This window comes from Lagopus muta, chromosome 2, assembly GCF_023343835.1.
Source record: "Lagopus muta isolate bLagMut1 chromosome 2, bLagMut1 primary, whole genome shotgun sequence".
NCBI lineage: Eukaryota > Metazoa > Chordata > Aves > Galliformes > Phasianidae > Lagopus > Lagopus muta.
This window is the reverse complement of record NC_064434.1, coordinates 159,959-183,073: the sequence shown is the minus strand read 5'-3', so window position 1 is coordinate 183,073 and position 23,115 is coordinate 159,959. Positions and strand designations below refer to the sequence as shown.

Genomic DNA, 23,115 nt, shown 5'->3' with positions numbered 1-23,115 from the left:
TGAATGCAGTAGGTTCAGAGGGGGCTGTGGCAGGGAAGCAGACGTACAGCAGCTCAACTGTACAATCTGAGAGTAAGTGCTGCTTAGTAGCCCTGTAAAGACACTTTTGAAATCACATTTGATAAAGCACCAGTAATCATCTGACAACAAAGCAGCAATACAAACATTCTGAAACCAGCTTGAAAGAATGAAGCCAGATTAGCAGATAGTCAGATGAGGTCGTGTGAGCGGGGGTAAGGTTCAGCGCCCCGCGGCACAGTAGGTTCTCAAGATACTCAGCTGCGATGGGGGTCTGAGCTCCAGTAAAAATTGCCTTCCCCTGCTTACGAGTCATGACAAGTGATGTCTGCAGCCACTGGAAGAAGCACCTACAGGTGAAGTATGATAGAATCTATTCCAGTTTCATAGCAACACAGGATAATTTCTTCAGGAGCAACTTTCAACATGAATGAGGAAGCAGGAGAAGAGACAAAGCAAGCAGTGAGATCACATGCTCGAGCTAATTACTGAGCAGTTATATTTCCTTTGCACTCAGGAAAGTAGGAGGACACAATTTACCACAGCACTCCCAATTCCTGAAGATAATGAAGTGCCAGTGGTGCCAAAGTTTTTATCCATACTTCACATGACATTACTGCCATATGTTCAAGACTTGAAAATGTTAGAAGTCTTATTAACACAAAGATATCTTTACTCTTCAAAATAATTGCTCTGCTTTTATTTTAAGTCATTTTTTGTCTGTAACACTGATCAATGCTATTTACAGTTAAAATAGTTTACAAAAATATATATTCTGTCATAAAAAATAGAAAAATCGTAGGGAATATAAAAGCCTCCAAGAGTTAAATGTTAGACCCATAACATTTCAGAGAAACAGGCACTGATGAACTTAGAATTTGTGATGCACTGCTGTTTCTACAATAAAGCATCCTTTTTATTCTGCAGCAGTAATATTTACTGCACATATACAAAGTTATACTACATTAGAAATCTGACATGGGTACAATGAAATGAGGTGTCTTACTGGGAAGCCCAAGTAAGACTTCCTTAGAAAGTCAGTTACTGAGTTAACTGGAGTTGTTCTTCTGCTTGTCTGATAAATCAGGGTGTGACAACTCCAGGTCCGTGCACCAAGTGCAGTCTGTATGTCAAGCACAAAGCTCCACTACAGACCACACTCTGGAGAAAAACAGACACAGATGTTAAGATGTTCTCCTGTGCAGCTTCTTACCTTCCTGAACACCCGTTTACCATCAGGATGTTCACAGATCAAACTCCTCCCTGCACACAGACCTCCTGCTTTTGTGCCAGAATCAAAAAGCTATGACAAGCTTGCTGAGTGAAACAGAGCTCACTGTGAGTTTGGCAGAGTTCTCTCATTAAGTGGGGAAGGAGTTAAGAGCTCAGTGACTCCGAGTCAGAGTGATTTGGTATGGAGCTGAAAACAGCTTGTGAAGCTGTGTGCACAGTAGCAGCAGTAACGTTACAGGCACCTCTTTATTCCAGTCCTCCTTCCCCAAAGAAGGAAGCACTCAGGCTTTGTTGTTCATTGCAGAACTCCTGCACTTCACACTGATGACTGCGATTCCATCTAGGAGCAGATGGTAGTAGAACACGTTTGGAAAAACAGCTGTGGGCAGGGTCCACTAATTAAACATTACCACTTTTTTAGAGTGAGCATCAGGTCGTTTCAGTAAAAGAACTGCTGTTTCAAAGAAATCCTTATTTTCTGATCACAGATCTCAGATGTTCCAGTTTGTACTCTTCAATGAACTCTTCAGCAATACACAGAGCCTTGACTTTCACCATCAGGAGAATAACTTCTTCAGTTTCATCACTATTAAAAAAAAGTTGATATAGCAGCACATTCACACCTGACTTCAAAATTAGTAAAGCTGAAGTCTATTTAAAAGAGAGGCAGAGAATTCTACCCAGCTGTCACCTGGTGCTTTTAGCTACACTGACCACTAACTGCACCCAACATCCAGAGCCTCAAACTAACCTGAACTAGTACTGTAAAAGCAGTCCATTTTACATCATGGATTGCATCTTTTGTATGTAGATGTTGGAAGTACATCACTGAAAGTGTTGAATTGGTGAGACTTGAGGAATTTAAGAATCGTAGAATCATTAAGGTTGAAAAAGACCACAAAGATCATTTAGTCCAACTGTCAACCCATCAACACCATGCCCACTGAACCACGTCCCTAAAAGAAATATTAGCATGAAGTATGAGAGGAAGTGCTGCATCCCAAAGAAAGTGTGATTTCGTACCTGTGGTTGTTCCTGTGGAGCACACGTGCACACTGAAGCAAATGCTGGCAGAAGTTCCGTAACTCAGGGAGAGTTGAGCCACTTCCAAGATTTTGGAACCACCTTTCTGGGAAGCACGCAGCCACCTGCTCACCCAGACAGTGTGTTGGAAGGTTGAAAAAAGAAAAGACTTCCAATAAGACTAAATCACACCACTTCTGACAGAGAATTCTCCTTTTGGCTAGTTCAGTTATTATGGGTTGTGTTTATTCTTCAAAAAACAGGATCATCATTATTAGCAGTTATTACCAAAGCAAGCATTGGCTCATAGGCTTTTAAAATGCTTTTATACACCAAGGTCATAAAAAAAATTAAATGTCAAATAATTATATTTCATCTTCAGACTACATCTGTCCCCATGGAAATGAGACTTCTTACCTTTTTACACTTCTCTATGTTTTCTGGCCCTGGTGGCATGTTGAAGAGGTTCAGAAGAAGGTAACGATTCAGCAGCTTGCTGAGTCCCAAATCTCGGAGCACGTCTTCCTCTACAATCCCATCCCAAAGCAGAACATTGGAGAGCAGCTGCAGAAATGAAGACACAGAACACGCATATTTGGAGGCAGGAGGTGTGTTAAACCTCTTTGTTGAGCTTAAAGGATACCGCATCATCCAATTTCACTACTCAAAAAATAGGATTTATTCTCTCCAAGCTTACTGCCAATTAGCCACTAAAAAGCTACGTATCATAAATAGTATTTTGAAGTGGATTAATTTTACATGTGCTATGAGCTGTACCCTAATACATACACACATCACCTCCCCAGGAAATAAAGAGCATGTCACCCTTCCAATTTGCTAACACCCAAGAACAGAAAAGAATCATGCTGTATTTTTTCAGAGAAAAGCCAGTGGTCAAATCTGAAGGTGTACTCATGTACAAATACACCAAGCCCAGCAAGAAGCAGGGATCAACAGCAACTGAGATCCAATTCTAAGTGAACCTTTGAGAGAATCTTGTGACAGAATGAAAAAAAAAAAAAACAAACCACCCACTACTGCATCTGCTACATAAGATTACATGCCATCAGCCTCCTAACACAGGTAAGGTTGGTAGCCTTGGTCCACAGCAGCAAAAAGATTCTTTTGTATTTGATGTCAGTATTATTAGTTAGCAAGAGTTGTCTTTAGTTACCCATATCACTGTCAAAATGACTTTAAAAAGATTTAAGCCCAGCGTAAGAACATCCCTGGTTTCCCCTCAATACAGAATTTCAAGGTAACTGTTAACCTCGAGGTGTTTCACCCACACACACAGTACGTGATCTCAGGTCACCAGTCAAAAAGCAGTCACAAAGCCCATGGCTACTGCATATTTCTCTGAGTGTTTGACAGGACACTTCCTTTTGACTCCACGAGCTGCTACGAAAGTTAGACTGTATGATGGCACAAACATCAAAGTCTCATCAGCTGTGCTTTTGTATCAAAATAGCTCCCATCCCACCTCTTGCCCAGCCCCTTATTTGAGCTCTGCCATACCATTTCTGGGCTTGCCTTAGAGGCCATTCCCAATAGTCTACAGATGATCACCTGCTTTGAAAGACAGCACAAATAGGGGCTGCACAACAGCAGTCTCAAACACAGATAAGTCACTCTAATAAGCTGCTGCACAGACCTAAAGAGTTTAATGCACGACCTGCAGAACTTCTTACACTGGATTAAATAATTCATGACTTCAGAAAAAAATAGTGGCAAACTGTCAACAGATACCTGAGGTACCTGATACAAGAACATTTAAATCTATTTTACACATCACTCCTAAAGAGAACATTGACAGCAAAGATGGAAAACAAACTAAAAGGAGAGAACTTCAATCCGCAGTGAAAGACCACCGGTCTCTCTTTTACAAACATGCATTATTTGACAACGCGTTTAAATCAGGCAATACACAATCTGAGAAGATGGTCCAAGTCGTCCGCTTTGTTTCTGCTGGGCATCTGAATCAGTATTAAGCTCCCTCTTGTCTTCTCTGCATCTGTCCATGCAAACCCTTACACAACAGCTCACCCTAGGAGTGAATATGGAAAGTTCTCAACATTCCCCCATTCCCCGACTTTTCTACAGGGATGTGCAATGTGGCAGCAGGGAGCCAACGCAGGGCAACAACCATGGCCTTGTCATCACACACAGCAGACTTAAGGTACATTTCCTCAAAGGCTACCATCTACTGTTAACTGAAATGATTTTCACAGAACATCAGTATTGTTTCTTTACCTTCACAGCTGACCAAAACCGTCTTTCTTGGAATTGTGAACATGGTGATGATTTGTCTTCCACAGCGCTGGTCGGAGAAAGAAAAGGTAAAATAAGGGTTTTGTTTGTCCTTAAAATAAGACAAACAGACAGTTCATCTCTTAAACACTGATGAATTACAGTTATGGAACTCTTTCAGCAGTGACAGCCAGAATAAAGATCTAAGGAAACAGCTGTTAATTTGAACTCATGACAGTACCCACAGGAATTGCAATTGGAAACACTCCAGTCTGTGTTTAATGGATTCTGACCAGAACAACACTGCTTGTAACCACACAAACATGCTGCATCTGGTTTAGCAACACTTTTCTCCTAGCTGGATCTTAACCCCACATCTACCAGACTCTTACTAGTTATCCTCTCTCTAAGAGCACCATGTTCAAAGAAATGCAACAAAGCTGGTGAGGGGTCTGGAGCACAATGGGGCCTTATGAGGAGCAGCTGAGGGAGCTGGATTGTTAGTGTGGAGAAGAGGAGGCTCAGGGGAGACCTCATTGCTGTCCATAACTACCGGAAGGGAGGTTGTGGTGAGCTGGGGGTCGGCCTCTTCTCTCGTGTAACAGTGATAGAACTAGAGGGAATGGCTTCAAGCTGCGCCAGGGGAGGTTTAGGCTGGATGTTAGGAAATACTGCTTATCTGAAAGAATGGTCAGGCAGTGCAATGGGCTGCACAGGGAGGTGTGGAGTCACCGACCCTGGAGGTGATCAAGGAACGGTTGGATTTTGTGTTGAGGGACATGGATTAGTGAGATCTATTGGTGGTGGGTGGATGGTTGGACTGGGTGATCCTGTGAGTCTTTTCCAACCTTGGTGATTCTGTAATCAAGCAGTAAGCATCAGCAATATAAACTATTTCAGGAAAGAAAGGAGGAGTCAAGAGTAGAAGGGGGAACAGACCACCAAAAATAACATGAGCCCTCAGCTGCTCTAATATCACAAAACCAGCCTCCGGTTGTACTAGAAGCTAAACTGATTATACTAAAACTAAAATCTTTCCATTTATGAAAGCTTTTAGTTTTAGGAGCAAAAAAGCATGAAGCTGACTGCAGAGTTGCTCTTGTCAGAAAGAGTTCATAAACATTAATGTTTGGTAACTATTCCTATAACAAAACAGCAGAAGGCACATCTGCTCCACTTGTTCATTGATGCCTACAATATATTTCACCTACGCCTGTGGGGAAAAGGCACAGAAAAATAGAATAAAGGCTAAAAAAATAGGTTAGGCTGCAGCTAGACTTGATGGTCTTTGAGGTCTTTTCCAACCTGAGCAATTCTATGATTCTGTGACTAAAAATAAAAATTTTTAAAAGTACAAAAAAAATTCCCAGAGTCAGCTTACCTTGTAGGATACACAGGGATAAAGACATCCTCCTCTACAGACTTCTTCATGCTCAGGACAACCCCGTTAATCAAATCCTGTTTAAAAAAAAAAGAAAAGAAAAGAAAAATATTAACACATCCTCACAACATTTGGTCCATTTACAACAATTTTAGGCACTTATTTTGTTAATGTGGAAAAGCAAAATGCTAATTGAGCTGAATGGAAGTGGCACTGTATATAATACACACTAAGATCGTGGCTACATTAAAGACCTGTGAACAACTCTCAGCTCTAACCATCTTTTTTTTGTTTTTAAATAAAATCCTGTTGGATAACAAGTATTTTCCAGCTATGTAGTTCTATTAAAAAACCACAACAAAACACCATGGCTACTATGCAAACAGAATCCTACCTCAAGTTGTCTACTTGAAGTCAAGAGCAGTGACTGCAAAAACGTTTGTTATTTCTTTTCATATTAAGGGCCTAAACATCGACTTAGTTTCACCTACTTTACACTAGAAAAACTCCCAGATTTACGTGAGAATGAAAGCAGAACTGGGCTAAAGGCATGCTGCAGTGAAAACTCCCATGAAGTAATTATTACATGATCACCAATATAAGTGCAGTAGCCTTTCTCCTAACCATTAACTCATATTTTGGGATTTTTTTTCCCATTTTTGCTGAGAGAATAAAGAATTCCTTGTTTTTCTCGTCCCTGTCTATGTTAGGGCTAAAAACAAACCAAGCTGACCACTGGAATACTACTAGTATTTAAATATCAAATTTTAAAGGATACTTCCATGCTAGTATAAAATTTCTGACAATTTTTATTGTGATAAAGCAAGATGATTAAGTCTTCAAATAGATTTCTGACAGGGACAGGCACAATTTTTCTAGGAGCACAGACTGACACCTGTCTCAGGAGTACCCCGTGCCCCATAATCTTCAGAATACTGAAATGTTAACTGTTAAGTTTTCTGACTATACAGCGACAAAAATTAATCAGAACTGAACAACCTCAGGAGATCATCCTAGGGGCACACAGAAGCAAGCACAGAAAGTGCACACACAGGATCAAGAACTTCCTTCCCCATTACCACAACAGCCTTTACCTGTCTTGCTTGACTGCGTTCACTTCTGCACAGGACTTGTTGTTCAAATACGTTATGGCAAAGCTGTGTAAGGTTCTCAGTCTGTGAAGTTGATAAAGGATCCCACACACTCTTTACAAATGCTGAAAAATAGGAATTTATTTCATTCATGATATCCAAGTGGCTATCTGCTCTGCTTTCAAGGAAGTAAACACTCAAAAAGCTAAACCCTTCATTCACAGTAACCTCAACAATTGTAAAATTATGTTAAGAGTTACATTTACCACTTATTTAAGGTTTGATTAGCTAGCTGCAGTAAACATTCTCAAGACAACCTTACTGTACCTGTAATTTTTGGCAGAATAGTTTTTTCAATCACTCTGGGCAAAACTTCTTCATCAGGATCTCTTTTTGATTCAGATGACTTTTTGGCATCACTGAATTCTTTCACAGCTCTGAACCAGGGCATCTCTTCCAAGTCTGTAGAATTCTGCTGAAAGATCATTCCTATTAGTTGCTCAGCTGGTCAGGATTGAGAGAAAAAACTCCATGCAAAAATACATCCAATGATACCAAAAGATCCTCATCTAACAATTTTACATGGATTCTAATCACTGAATGGACCAAAGCAGCAAGCTAAAACTGAATTTAAAGCCAGATTTCAGAAGGTAGGGTTGTCAAAATGTCAGCAAACAACACCGCATTAATAAAGATGCAAGCGACTCATATACAAGCAACCTGACAAGGGGAAAAGATGTCCTCCTCCTAGTTAAAACACTTATCAAGCTCTGGAATGCCTCTAGAATCCACAGCAAAGTTTCTGTACAGAAGTCTTCCCTGCAAATATCCTGTCATACTTTGAGCTGTCAGAAATACCCACAGATCTTTGTTCACTGACAAGATGAGTGCATCAGGCAAGTAAACAAGTGTCCAAAGACGGCACAGACCAGAAACACAGCAGAGCATTGCCCACACAGAAGCCTAGATGATATAATAATACACAAACGCACACAAAATTTTTCACAAAAATAAAGTCTGGTGATACACCTACCTCAAGAGGACTCCAATTTATTAACTGAACTCTGATTAATGGATTTAAAAGCTTAGGCAGGCAAAAACTGATGTAAGCATCACTGTAAGAGTCGGGAAACTTCTCTTTCCACTCCTGGAATTTCAACAGGATTTTTCTGATGTCACAAAAATCTTCATGGACATCTTCAAAGATTTTCCTACTCTCCTCTAAAATGTTATCTATGGGTAATATCCAATAGGAATAAAAAGAAACAACCACAGAATTAATTGAGGCATAAGCCGAACAGTTTATGCATCTACAGAACGTAAGAGATATCTTTATGATAACAGCATTTGTGTTTCCTCCTTCACACCTCTTACACCAAAATGGGTTTTAAAACCAGCACTCTGGCAAAGCCTTTTTCAGAAAAAAAATAATACAGAAGACAACAAAAAGACTTCTGCAATTCTGAACAACTGCCTGGATTGAAATTACAAAGGAGAAATTACAGGGGGATTACAAAGAAGTAGCTAAGGTATGCAGGGAGGAAGTTAGGAGGGCGAAAGCCCAACTTGAGCTCAGGCTGGCCTCTGCAGTAAAAGACAATAAAAAATCCTTTTATGAACATATCAACGGGAAAAGAAGAATCAAAGATAATTCTCATCCTATACTTGATGCAGCAGGGAACATGGTCACTGAAGACAAGGAGAGGGCTGAGATCCTCAATGCCTTCTTTACATCTGCCTTTAACAGCCAGATCAGTTATCCTCTGGGCTTTTTATGCCCCGATCTGGAAGTCTGGGACGCTGCTCAGAATTTGCCCCCAGCAATTCCAGTGGAGACAGAGAGCTCCTCCTCCATCTGGACTGTCACAAGTCCATGGGACTGGATGGGCTGCACCCTCAGGTGCTGAGGGAGCTGGCAGGGGTGATTGCTGAGCCCCTCTCGGCCATCTATCAATGCTCCTGGTTCACTGGTGAGGTCCCAGAGGATTGGAGGCTTGCTGATGTGACTCCCATCTTCAAGAAGGGCCGTAAGGAGGATCCAGGGAACTACAGGCCTGTCAGCCTGACCTCAGTACCAGGGAAGGTTATGGAACAAATCATCTTGGATGAGATTGCACAGCATATGCACAGACTGCAGGGGATCAGGCCCAGCCAGCACGGGTTCATGAAAGGCAGGTCATGCTTGACCAACCTCATCTCTTTCTACGACTGGGTGACCAGTCTGATAGATGAAGGAAGGTCTGTTGATGTAGTCTTCCTAGACTTCAGCACAGCCTTTGACACGGTCCCTCACAGGCTTCTTCTGGGGAAACTTGCTGCCTGTGGTCTGAACAGATAAGACACTGCTTGGGGTAAGGAACTGGCTACAGGGCCGTGCCCAGAGGGTCGTGGTGAATGAAGTCCAGCTGGCGACCCGTTTCAAGTGGTGTCCCCCAGGGGTCGGTACTGGGCCCATCTTGTTTAGTATCTTTATTGATGACCTAGACGAGGGCATTGAGTGCACCCTCAGCAAGTTTGCAGATAACACCAAGTTGGGAGGTGGTGTGGATCTGCCTGAGGGCAGGGAGGCCCTGCAGAGGGTGTAGACAGGCTGAACCGCTGGGCTGAGGTGAATGGGATGAGGTTCAACAAGGCCAAGTGTCAAGTTCTGCACTTTGGGCACAACAACCCCATGCAGCATTACTGGCTTGGGGGTGAGTGGCTTGACGAGTGTGAAGAAGAAAAGGACCTGGGGGTGTTGGTTGGTGCTTGGCTGAACATGAGCTGACAGTGTACCCAGGTGGCCAAGAGGGCCAACAGCATCGTGGCCTGCATTAGAAACAGTGTGGCCAGCAGGAGCAGAGAGGTGAGCATCCCCTGTACTCAGCACTGGTGAGGCCGCACCTCGAGTGCTGTGTTCACTTCTGGGCTCCTCACTACAGGAAAGATGTTGAGGTCCTGGAGCGTGTGCAGAGAAGGGCAACGAAACTGGTGAGGGGTCTGGAGCACAGGGCTGATGAGGAGCGGCTGAGGGAGCTGGGGTTGTTCAGTGTGGAGAAGAGGAGTCTCAGGGGAGACCTCACTGCACTCTACAACTTCCTGAAGGGAGGCTGTGGTGAAGAGGGATTTGGCCTTCTCCCAGGCAACGAGCAGCACACAGGACAATGGCTGCAAGTTGTACCAGAGCAGGTTTAGGTTGGACATGAGGAAGAACTGTTTCTCTCAGAGGGTGGTCAGGCACTGCAATAGCTGCACAGGGAGGTGGTGGAGTCACCATCCCTGGCAGTGTTCAAGAGGTGCCTGGATGACGTGCTGCGAGGTCTGGTTTAGTGCTTGTGGTGGCAATGGTGATAAGGAGACTGTTGGACTGGATGATCTTATAGGTCATTTCCAACCTTGTGATTCTGTGATTCTATGATTCTATGAAATATCCATTACATTTCATATTTTGTATGTCTCTTAAAATCTCAGACACGAAAATCCTTCTTCTGTTATGCAGAAAATATGCATCATGCCTCTCCCAGCTCCTCATGACCTGCTCACTCAGGGCAGTTAAAATCTCAATTTAAAATACATTCCAACTTTGGAAAAAAAAAAAAAAAAAAAAAACCAATCACACTAAAGAAGCCTACAATCATGTCTGTTCTTCCTAAGTCACTGGTCAGAATCATTTACATGCATTAATTCTATGCTGTAGAATTATGCTGGGGGTTGGTCTCGATGATCTCTAGAGGTCCCTTCCAACCCCTACAATTCTGTGATTCTGTGAAAATAAAGGGTATACCATTCAAAAGGAGTATTTCTTCACTCTCCTTGGAAAATCCTTCTAAACATCGGAGGAATTTTGTTCTCATCTACTGACCAACCTCTGCTCTTCTGGAATTCAGCCAACTCCGTCACAGTCAGTTCATCATCACTCGACATGCCTTCGTGGTGACCAGCTGTTTGTGAACGTTCTCTCAGCTGCCGTCTGCAAGCCCTGCATTTTGTAGTGAATGCAGGTGAGTTATTCCCCGCATACATACACAAAAGGAAGCTCAATGATAGACCAAAAACACGTGGTGAGAGCAATAGCCTAAGGAAACGCAATCAGGAAGCAGAATTACGCACCGCAGAGACACAGACTATAACAGTAAGGTTCCCACCTGAAACACCAAACACTGACATGGAACTTCTTACTATCCCCGATTAGTGTACAAGAAACCACTGCTCTCAGCAGTCTGTCTTAGTTCTACACTGCTTATGCAACAACTTGCACAGAAACTGTGACTGCATCCAAGGGGCTCAAAAATGTCAGTCCTGGTACCACGTACCATAAGAGCCTGCAAAATCAACAGTTTGCATCTGACATGAGAAAATTATATTTACACATATTTGCATAGCATAGATCTTGTATGTAGTTATTGACATCACTTAACATTAAAGGTTAACAGTTTGCTTCAAGCACAGTTTTACTACATTATTTTTCAACCATTAAAACTCTTAAGTCCTAAACTGTATCAAAACAGTTAGGAGTCAAGGCACCAATGCAACTGAAAGAGTTTCAGAGCTCCCATTCTCTTCAGGTCAGCAGCAGACTGAACACAGACATTCAAAATGTACCATGTGGCCTTCACTGATAACAGAGCACAGGTTAGATGTTCTGCTGCACCCACTGCCACCCCAGCAGCAGCAATACCACCTGCCTATTTTTGTTATCTATGCAACAATCACAAGAATGTATTTCTATATACAGTCACAATATTTGTGTTGCCATTCAGCAAGACCTGGATAGGCTGGAGAGCTGGGCAGAAAAAAACCGGATGAGGTTTAACAAAAGCAAGTGTAGAGTCTTGCATCTGGGGAGGAATAATTGCATGCACCAGTACAGGTTGGGGGATGACCTGCTGGAGGGGAGCTCTGCGGAAAGGGACCTGGGTGTCCTGGTGGACAACAGGTCGGCCATGAGCCAGCAGTGTGCCCTTGTGGCCAAAAAGGCCAATGGCTTACTGGGGTGCATTAAAAAGAGCGTGGCCAGCAGGTCAAAGGAGGTGATCCTCCCCCTCTACTCTGCCCTGGTAAGACCTCATCTGGAGCACTGCGTCCAGTTCTGGGCTCCCCAGTACAAAACAGACAGGGATCTCTTGGAAAGAGTCCAGCGGAGGGCCACGAAGATGGTGAAGGGCCTGGAGCATCTCCCCTATGAGGAAAGGCTGAGTGAACTGGGTCTGTTCAGCCTTGAGAAAAGGAGACTGAGAGGGGACCTGATCCAGGTCTATAAATATCTAAGGTGTGGGGGGCAGAATGGCGAGGCCGGACTCTTTTCAGTGGTGAGTGGAGACAGGACAAGGGGAAATGGCCAGAAACTGGAGCATAGGAAGTTCCGCACAAACATGCGCAAGAACTTCTTTACAGTGAGGTGACGGAGCACTGGAACAGGCTGCCCAGGGAGGTGGTGGAGTCTCCTTCTCTGGAGATGTTCAAGACCTGCCTGGATGCCGACCTGTGCTACCTGGTGTAGGGAACCTGCTTTGGCAGGGGGGTTGGACTCGATGATCTCAGGAGGTCCCTTCCAACCCCTACAATTCTGTGATTCTGTGATATTATTTATTCTAGCAGCAGGGAAGATCTACTCTCAGTTTCATGAACAGTCTCACTTCAACTTACTTTACATTAATAATACCTATTAACATTCAGATTTCAATCAGCATGAAGAGAACCCCATTAACAAACAGATGGTTTCCAAATACCCTGAGCTTTTGCATATGTGTGTACAAGCTCCCTTAGTAACCCCACAGATTCACCTTCATCCCTGTGTGACAGGAAGCAAATATACATTAATTACAGATAATGCTATCATACATAATAGCTACCTTCGATGCTCACACATTTTCAGAAGCTTCATCCTTTCATCACTTTCCAGTCCATCAGAAGTTGGTTTGCCATTCCCAGCTACCAGAAGACAGGAACAAGACAAAGAGGTGAATGCAGAACACTGATTCTGCTTCTGCTCTTCATGTGTCAACTAACCAAAGTAAATAAAACCTCCTGATGAAAAATTCTAGCAGTGCCCAGTGTAAAGTACAGTCAATATTATAAGTGAACTGTAGGACAGATGCGGCTGCTCCCTCGTGCAGGGGGACTGACCAGGTCACAGCCGGAGCCAGTAAGGTGAGCACCTGAGTGAGCAGAGGGAGGGACCCCAGATTCACCCTTCCTTTCTCCCCTTCTTTGTGATGCTTCCGGCTGCACCTCCCAGAACACACACACATGCACAGTCTGCATGGTTTGCACCCCCTCACCTGCACACAAGTTAGAACCAGAAAGGGCTACATCCCTGAGCTCACTCTTTTTGAGCTGTTGCCAGTTATCAGTCAATTCTTTTTTGCCCTCCTGTTCTATAATGCCTGTAGTGCTCTACAGTATCCCAAATAAAGGCTCCACATCACCTTTGTTTGCTTTACAGCTTGTAACAAGCAATGAAATACCAGCTCACTGCTCCCCAGTCCTGCATGGAAGTGAACGGTGCCTACACAGTCTGTTCCTAACAGTGTAAAAGGCAAGTGTGGGGACTGAGCCTGCATGTTGAGCACGAAGCCATGCAGTGAACTGAGCAGCTATCGGGGCTTAGTTCCAACTTCCAAAATTTACATGTTACTGCATTTAGATTTCAACAGTCAGCTCCCCGCTGTCTCCTGTTATTTGTGTGTCCCCTTGTATGTCCCAAATCACCCCTGCTGAGTCCTCGGTTCAACAGAGAAGTAGAAACGAGAAGCAAGTTCATCTGTACCAGTGTCCACTGGTAAGCACACGCAAGATACAAAACCAGCTGTCCCTACTGACATACTGCAGTATAAGAAAAAACAGCATTTCCATTGAATACAACTAGGAACACGACAATTAAAAGCTCTCTTAAACATTCAAGTACAGATTCACTTCTGATAAGCTGAAAATAGTATTTAATTGGCAGCTACTAAAACAAGTACTCTTCTCCTCTTAACACCTGCTCTCAGACACTGCACTACAAAATTATACATGCAGACAGTTTTCGCTCGCCAGCACTTTATCCTGTGTGTTCATAAATATGAATCCACCAGTGGCAGTTACAACAAACTGGTGCATATGGTCTCTGACTGCTCACTGCAGCTCCTAGCACACTGTTTTTTGCTTTCCTAAACAGGTTTAAAGTGGATTTTCTGCTTGTTTCCTTAAACAGCAACAGGTGAAGACTCACTTTACATACAAACAACACATCAGCGTGGAAAGAAAACACAAGATGTGAAAATTGCAATTTTCCTTACAGTAACAAGAAGACAGACTCTGTTTTGAATAAAATCTTATTTTATTCAAAAACAGGTTGAACATCGCCCTGCTGTGTGCAGGTCACCAACCAGCAGACCAGGCTGCCCAGAGCTACATCCAGCCTGGCCTTGAATGCCTGCAGGGATGGGGCATCCACAAACAGTCCTTCACCTTTTATTTCTTTATGTCCTTCCCTTCACATAACTGCCCAGTCTGAAATCTGCATTTTAAGCACACACATTGCTTTAAGAACACTAATGTCAAGCGATGTCACCAAGTAAATGCACTGCTTTTTCACATATTCATATAGAACAGGATCCTCCATCTGCTTAACAGCTACTAGAAAAATGACTCCATTTTTCTTTTCAAGTGCTGAAAGGCAACCATTGAGATGAGTAATTCAAAACTGAGTAAGCATTTGGTCATGCTGTACTCACTATTATACCACAAAAAAATGATACTATGAGTCTTACTTAGGAGAGGGGTTCAACTAATGTACTGGGCACAATATGCCTACTGACAACAGAGAGGGAGCAAAGATTAAACATGAACATGAAATATAATCCAAAAATTAACTGTGTTTCTACTTCAAGAAAGAGTCTTCAATAAGAAAGTAACTTGTAACTTCACACTAACCTGCCAGATGCTGCATATAAGCAGATTCCATTTTCAGGTCATCTTGCCTTCGTTTCAGTGCTGATGTGGCTCGTTGCTGAAGAAGTGCATGTACAGCAGATTCTAGCTCATCTATGTATTTCAGCTGAAATACGGTAAACAGTAATCAGGTTTGAAAAAGCAAAATGAAAGAACAATTTCCACTGGCTTTCAAACATGACGGTGAAGTGAGAACAAGAGTATTAAAGACTGAAAAGCAAGAACCTGCTCATTGGAGTTCTTCAGGTTGTTCGAGACTGAAAACTACAAACTGAATAGGCCAACTGCCTACTACAAGACTACCTCAGACCCTATCAGAAAGTGTTCAACAGGACACTATTGGTGTAATCAGTCTGCTTACAATCTGCCTTTGTACACCCAGCCACCAGAGGAAGCATATCAACCAACACTTGTACACTTCAAAGTTACACAGAAAAGACTCTCAGGCTGCAACACAACTGACATTAATTAGATTTGACAGCACTTTCTGTAAGACTACTTTCATCGAGGTCAAACTTTGAGCAGCATCTTCCAACTTCAACCTTTTATTTTTTTTTTTAAATACTTAAGGTTTGCAGTTTAGGAAAGCAATACAGCAGATAATGTAGACAAATCCTCACACAACTCACCTAAAACCAACTCAAACCTAATGCAAAATCCTTATTACTAGTCACATGTTGCAAAGCAAATACATTTTGAGATCCCAAAACTGAATGTACGTCCCAGTTCTCATACAGCTTTGGGACACTCTAGTTACTACACTTGAAGAAAACTTCCATTAACATTTTGTTCTTATTCATCGCAATCCAGGTGAGCCCCCAGCCCAGGTCAGTGTACATATACTAACTTAATCATTTTAGGTTACTGTGAGGGGTGGTCTGTTTCTCCTTTTGTTTCCTGTTACACTCAAGTTTCTGATAGAACTGATCTATAACTGGTCATCTCTCATCATCATTTCCAAACAAGAAATCTCATTCTTACATTGATAGAATGCAACTTTATCATCTCAAAGAAATGGGTGGCAAGGAGGGGAAGGGAAGGAAAACATACATACTTTTTCATTGAAACAGTTTACTAAGTTTTCTACATATGTTTTCATGCCCCTGTAGAATTTGTAATTCATAGCAGCATCCGAAGACTTCTCTAACTCCTGGACGGTTATCTTTGAACTTTCAATGTCCTCCACATATTTTCCATACTCCCTCTGGTGAGCACGGTGCACATCCTGCAATGATGCTATCCTAAAAAAGGAAAACACTCAGACCATTAAAACCATGACAGGTTAACAGATAATGCAGTTCTGAACACTTTCCAATTACAACAAAGTACAAAATCTTTGCCTGATAATAGCACCTGCATTTGAGCAAAGAAGAACTGCAAGACTCACCCACAACATCTGCAGAAGCACTGCGAGTGGACAAGATCCGTGCTTTGGAAACATCAAACATCACTCCCGCAGTGGTAGTTCTGAAGGACCCCACTGACATTCTACCCATTTTCCTCAACATGCTCCTAAGTAACGTAATAAGGCAAGCATAGCGATGCCACACTGAACAGATACTCCCCCAGCTGATGTGGGTAGAACCACAGCATACATCAGTATGTCCATACCAACTCCATTCAAGCTGCGGTGACAGAAGCACATAAGCACTTACCTGGTGCTCATTACCCAGCACAGACCATCTGAAACTTCCTGTTACTAACCTTATAACCCAAAAACCTATGCTTACAGCTCTCATTGGTTATTAAATGAAATACCTCAGAAAAGCTTACATTTATTACAAATCTTTTTTCTTTCCTTAAAAAAATAAAATAAAATCTCCTTTGGTATCTCATATATGTTTGCTCTGTTTGAGAAAGATCTTAACAGAACCCAGAAGCAGACTTTAATTTAATTTGCTTCTCTGAAGGAGAGAACAGATTTCAATGAAAACAGTTCAATTAAGATGTTCTCCATTGCACCAGAAGTTAAAAAAAGAAAAGAAAAAAAAACAGCCTTTAGAAGTTATTTCAGCATTTAAGACATTAAATATACATCTCTAAGGCTTAATATTACCAAGCTATTACTAGCAGACACGTCCTCCCTCCCCTTCTTGTTACTTTCCAAATAGGTTTCGCACTCTTGATAGCCTTTCACATTTGATTGCACTTGAACTGCCACTTCATTTCATTCATTGCTTTCATCTGATCAAGGCCAAAAAAAGCATACAAGTCCACAGAAATATTTAGTCCACTTCAGTTGCAATTCTTTGAACACAAAGAAGGCAGCAGCAGTCCGTACAAGAAGTATACATGCACAGAGATTGACGCAAGTTAACAGCACACATTTGTGTTTCAGCTGCATGATGTCACTGGTCTGAGCGGATCAGAACAGCTGCTTCTGGCTGCATCAGCACTGAGAGGTGATGGCTCTCTTGGCAGCTTCGGACGCCTGACCCCATCTGTCCTTCTCACACGCTACCCTGGAAGTCCCCACCTCCACCCAGCACATTTCAGCTGCCCCCTGCCTTGTCTAAACAGGCTAACGAGAACCGCGACAGAAGGACTGACGGCCCTACCTGCCCCGAGTGAAGTCCTCCTGCCTGGACAAACAAAGCATTGTGCCTGCACTCCTTTAAGAACTACTAGCATGTAGCATAAAGCAGCAGATTTTTACAAGTGATAAAATGCTTGGCAAGTCCAAACACACCCCTACAACAAAGCACTGCCAGATGAAGTTAAAATCTGTAATGCTGAATATTACAATAAGCACAATACACAGCTAACCCCCAAATCCTTCAATATTCACAAGAAAGGATAAGTCTCAGAAATTAACACTAAAAGCAGTATTTACCTTTCAGTCAGTTGCTTTTTTATAGTTTCCAAGTTCACAGGTGGTAAGGAAACACAGGGACCACACATAGGTTTAGCTGGTTGAGATTTACACAGGGAAGCATCACTGTAAGTTTCCTAAGAGAATTGCAACACTTTCAATACATAGTTTATGGAAATGAAATATAAGTTGATACACAACTGATGTAAGATTTGCCTCTGCAGCTTTAGAGATCAACAAAACATACCATTTGAAGGCATAACACATATAATAAAAAGATATATATTTCAATGATCAAATTGGGTGATTTCTGTACAACACAAAAACTGCACATATAAAAAGCTGTGTATTTATAGTGTACCAATGCATACACCATGCACATCCATCAGTACAAAACAATCTGTAATTTAGAGAAAGCAGCTCTCCTCTTGGACATCAATAGCTTCCAGCAATATATAATGGCTCGATACCGATGGCTGAAACCACACTAGTATTACTATCTTAAATATAAAATGTAGAAATAAACTACAGCCAAGATAAAGATAGAACTTCCATTCTGACCACTTAGCTTGATGTAATTATAACTAAGAAAAAAAAACACAAAACACATCCAACCATTTTAATATATAAATTAAATGACATTCTGCATTCTAAGGAGTTGGTAAGGTAAAACCTAGCCCAAATACAATGACTTGAAGTAATCAAGTCCATGACCAAGGTCTGTTACTAGGAACTTCTGCAATCTTCTGAACAGCAAAAATAAAGGGGTTTCCAGAAACAAAAGGAGTACAAGGACCTAAGAACCCAGTTATACTGGATTTGAAATTCAGCAGCAGTCTTCCCAATCCTCTAACCATTTCCATTTGGCATGCAGTAATTTCTACACCTTTCCCTTCTGACATAAGAACTGGTAACTCAGGTTTTCGTAGTCTGATACAGAAGATTCAAGCCAAAACCAAAACTTCCAGCTCATCAGAAAAAACATTCTTGCCAATTAGTTAACAGAAAAAAAAATCTCTCTCTCTTGCCTGTAAGCAAATAGTAAATTTCAACAGTTAGGAGAGCACATATATCACCTGAGGGAGTTTGACGGCTTTCTTAATTTGCTGTTCTTCCCACTTTGTTTCTGCTTCATCTTCACTTGATTCATCACTCACAGGCACTAGAAGTTAAATCAATCATTAGCACACATCATTATGCCCTTTACATATTTCCCTACTCCTTACCCAACCTCCTCCTTCAAAAACAATAATGCTTCCCACAGCCATTACAAGTTTTAGAAACAAATGACAGCAGATGAAAAGCCTGTACACAAAGACCATTTTCAAATTGGAAGATTTGGAAATGGGAACTGGATTTTGCAGAATCCATGTTCATTTACTCAACAGTTTCTCAGATTGCTGCAGTACCAGAAGAACAAAGATCAAATGTATCAAAAAAAACCTGCTTATCATATGAGACTTTGAATACAGTTAGACTACAACATGGGGACCTCATACACAGAAAATGCTTCAGTGTACTAAAATGCACAATCTACTACAGACAGAAGTTTCTCCATAGCATTTATGGCAACAATAGAATCAGATCATATCTACACATTACTTACAACCATTATCCAAATAAGAAAGCAACTGGTCTACAAGCCTGGCAAACCAGTGCTTTGTGAGTGAAACTACAAACAGCAAGATGAGTTAAGAAGCAACAGAAAAGCCACATACACTTCACATGCAGTAAGTTTGCTTACTTCCAAATGGCTGGGTTACTTTGGTTGGTTGTTTTTTGTTTGTTTGTTTTTACCCCTTTTCAATAACAGTCGTAATGTCAGTGCACAGAAAGCAGGATAACACCCCATACAAACCCCAAAGACCAAGCTTTATGGTCTTCTGTCAAGATCAAGAGCAAAACTTTGCACTGCACTCTTTAGTGGGTGAGGCTCATGTTCTTGCAGACATCAGTAGAAGAAAGACACGGCCTCTGGGAGAAAAGGCACAAACTCACCCATGTGTTCAGCCATCCTTTGCCTAAGCGTTCTCATTTTCGGAACAAAGTGGAGATTATTCATATCAGACTCATCCTCTGAATCACTGCTTCCTCTCCTCCAAGGCGGCTGACGGTCATTAGAAACATCCAAGGGGAGATAATCTGCTCGGGGCCTGGCCAGAGGACGCCTCCCCCAAGCAGCTGCCATGCAGCCTGCATGCAAGAGGAACAAAACCTCAAAGACGGAAAGCAGCGCTCTGCCACTCCAAGTGTCAACAACCACCACAATACAGGTTCACTGCACAATCCTGAGTTGAAAACAATATTTTTCTTAGAAGCTTGCCATACTGAATATAAACAAATGGAAAGAGATCCTTAAAAAACAGCTCTTAACCTGAAAACAAGCCTCAGACCTTTTTCTTTCAAATAGATCAGCATCCTGTCATTTTTCCAGCTCTTTAAAAGATCAAGACTACGACACCAATTGAGTTAACAAAGGAATTCAAACTTCACTAATAAAACAGTGAAGTTAATTTTTATCTCAAAGTTAATTATGAATCATTAAATAATTTTTTGCTGCTTTTGTATTTCTTCTAGTATAAACGGTCAAAGTTTCTAATCTACTTCCTGAAGCTAACACAAAATTATGACAAACACCTGCAACCAAAAACACCAAGCAACTGCAACTATTCTTTCAAGACAGCCCTGACTCAGCATAAACAACTTTAAAATGTCCTAAAAATGCTTAAAAATGTCCACGAAACTGACCTGGTGATGAATCCTTCCTCCTCTGAGATGGGTTGGATTCATTTTCAGAGTCTGTGCTATTGTAGTCCTCACTTAGTGAAGAATAACTCTCTTCCTTTACCTCTTGAGCACCTTTAGCGTTGCCAGTCCCAGGCTCCAACTGAGGTATTTCTGTTTTAAGAGAAAAAAATACGACCACATTTATATGTACAAAAGCTGCATAAGAGCTCCCAGATGCCATCAGATCTGCGCCCTGATAGGTCACAGCTTTGCTTTTTGAAAGGTTTGAAAGACGCGATGCTGACGCACACATTTATCCCAGTCCCACCACCTCTGATTTGCTGCAGAGGTTTTGCAGACCCAGATCTTCTCAAGAAGAATCTCCACGCTTTGATCCTGTTTTCCCCACATTCATATTAAAACCCGAAGATCAAATAACAGACAGAAGACACCTAACAGCAGTATTTGCACAACACTCGTACACATTTCATGATGTTCTTACAGAACTAATGCTTTTTTTTTTTTTAACTTAAAAAGGACTTACTTTTGCTCTCACCAACTTCGCTCCCTGCGGACAGCAGGGTTTTCTTCTTTTGAATTCTGAATGTCACTTCATTGAAGGATGGCTTTTTGATTTTAAAAACTCCCTCATCACCTGGACAGACAGAATGGTTCTGAGTAACACACTAAAAAAGCCAGCAGCATACGGGCACGTAAGTGTAAAGCACACAATCCTGATACACGCACTCAGCACAGATTTTGAGCCTTCAGCTGCACTACATCTCCTAATTCTACAGCCCTGTCACTCGAGATCCAGCACTACTGAATTTACATCCGGCACGTCTTCTCAGTACGGCAGGGGAGATGTAACGTACTGACACAGGGCACCCCCCCCCCCCCAAGCTGCCCAGACCTGCTATCCACCTACTAATTTTGTCGTTTGCACGCACTCACACGCCGCCCCGGGGCTAATTACCCCCCCCCCCCCCCCAATCGCCCACCTCCCCGCTCCTCCTCGTCGCTCCCGAAGCTCAGCACCGCCCCAGCTCCCCGCGCCGGCTCCGCCGAGGGCAGCGGTCGCTCTGCGGCGGTTCGGGCCCCCTCAGAGGACGAGGCGGCGCCACCGCGGTCCCCGTCGCTTTCCCCGGACTCCGCTTCCTCATCGGGGTCGCGGTCCGGCGGTAGGGCGGAGGTCGACCCCCGCTCGCCGTCGCTACCGCAGCTGCTGCCGCTGGAAGCCGCGCGCCGCCGGCCGCGGAAGTTGCGCGGGGCCCGGCGGAACATTTCCCGGTCCCCCCGCGTGCAGCCTTCACACAGCGCGTGCGCGATGACGCAAAGCCCCGCCTTGTCCAACCGCCGGGGAGGGGGCGGTGCGTGCGGCAGTGCCGACCAATGAGGGCGAAGGGGCGTGGCTGCGGAGTAACGACGGAGGGGCAGGGGGCGGGGGGGAGGCTGCGCTCCCTTGTCTATTAGAAAGGTCACCAAGTGCCTTTGAGGACAGGCTAGAATCAAAATATGTGGACCATTAGAGCTCGTAGATCCAATTGCCTACAGGTCATTACTCTTTTTTTAATACTGTTTTTCTTCTTTATGCCTGAATGGGAACTGTGAGGACATGGCCTGAACTGATGATGGAGCAGCTAGTGAGCACAGGTGGAAGCAATGCACCTGTGACACCAGATGGGGCTGAGCCTGGCTCCACCCCTCCCTGACCTCATTTAAGGGCTGGCAGCCAGAAGGGAAGCATCTCTATCTACCTGGAGACCACCTTCTTTGGGCTGTAGGGTGAATGATTCCTTCTGTGCTATGGGATTGTGATCTCTGCTCTTCCTGGGCAGTATGTAACTGGTTTAAAGAAGTTGTATCTCCTAGGGATTGGTGTGCATTTCTGTTTTCCCTACTACTGCCTTGTTCTTGGAATGCTTTGATCAGCTCTTAGGTAGCGCTAGTATGCTGACCATGTGTTGTAGCTCTGGAATTGCCGTTTTCCATAAAGGGTTTCTGCATACTTGAATTTTAAAAAAACCCAAAGAACTGTACAAACAAGATCTCATTTCCTTTTAGTTGAACCTCTGTTCTCTGTTTCACAGGTCTCACTTTATGATCTCCGTTATGGGTGGGGTGTATGGGAACTGCTGAGTCACGGCCTAAACCTCTGATTGACCACCTGAGGCGAGCACTGAGTCAGCCAGAGGAGCACAGGTGAAGGCAATGCAGCTGTGCTGCAGGAAGGGGTGGAGCCTGGCTGCACCTCTCCTAGAGCTGTTTAAGAGCTGGCTACCAGTGGGGAAGGATCTCGTCTGGAGATCCCTCCTTCTGGTGTTTTGTGGTGAGCCCAGCATAAGGGTAAGCCTTCCATTTATTCTCTTTTGTTATCATAATCTACTTCGCCTAACTCTCTTGGTTATTTTGTGATTGTAACATCTTAATTTCCACTGATTATACAGGTGGGGCTTTAAACTTAAAGTATTCCTGATTGCCGTAGGAAGCAAAGGAGGGACCTTATCCCCATTGTAGGAATGAAAAGGATAAGATATTCCCAACACTGTGCCCCTCTGAGCTGACTGGGGTGGTCGGATGGGCAGCAGCCCATTGCTGACCACACATACGGCTTTGCTGGTATAGTAGGACATGTCAGCATACGTCAGCTGTGGTAGCACTTGTGG

General features: G+C 43.0%; 1 protein-coding gene across 2 annotated transcripts; it reads right to left on the bottom strand.

The window, feature by feature from the left end:
• Positions 1-99: 99 nt before the first annotated feature.
• On the bottom strand, positions 100-21,768 carry GCFC2 (GC-rich sequence DNA-binding factor 2). 2 transcript variants are annotated; one of them, XM_048935329.1, is made up of 18 exons: positions 21,451-21,768; positions 20,994-21,104; positions 20,471-20,620; positions 19,721-19,915; positions 18,799-18,884; positions 17,744-17,859; positions 15,965-16,151; positions 14,893-15,016; positions 12,828-12,906; positions 10,842-10,954; positions 8,030-8,229; positions 7,324-7,471; positions 7,000-7,121; positions 5,906-5,982; positions 4,528-4,594; positions 2,692-2,838; positions 2,275-2,399; positions 100-1,837 (listed from the first exon to the last, which is right to left on the bottom strand). In XM_048935329.1, exons 1-18 carry the CDS (start codon positions 21,731-21,733, stop codon positions 1,723-1,725), a joined length of 2,445 nt encoding a protein of 814 aa, XP_048791286.1. In that variant the 5' UTR covers positions 21,734-21,768; the 3' UTR covers positions 100-1,722. The 2 variants fall into 2 exon arrangements, with proteins under 2 accessions (XP_048791286.1, XP_048791287.1); XM_048935330.1 differs by having other exon boundaries at positions 7,324-7,468.
• Between the last annotated feature and the right edge of the window lie 1,347 nt (positions 21,769-23,115).

Coding starts and splice junctions, on each gene's coding strand:
- GCFC2 (XM_048935329.1), bottom strand. CDS start 21,733: ATGTTCCGCCGGGCCCCGCGCAACTTCCGCGGCCGGCGGCGCGCGGCT. Junction 18,885..19,720: donor AAGGATGGCTGAACACATGG/GTGAGTTTGTGC, acceptor TTTAACTTCTAG/TGCCTGTGAGTGATGAATCA. Junction 12,907..14,892: donor TTATATGCAGCATCTGGCAG/GTTAGTGTGAAG, acceptor GTCTTCTGGTAG/CTGGGAATGGCAAACCAACT.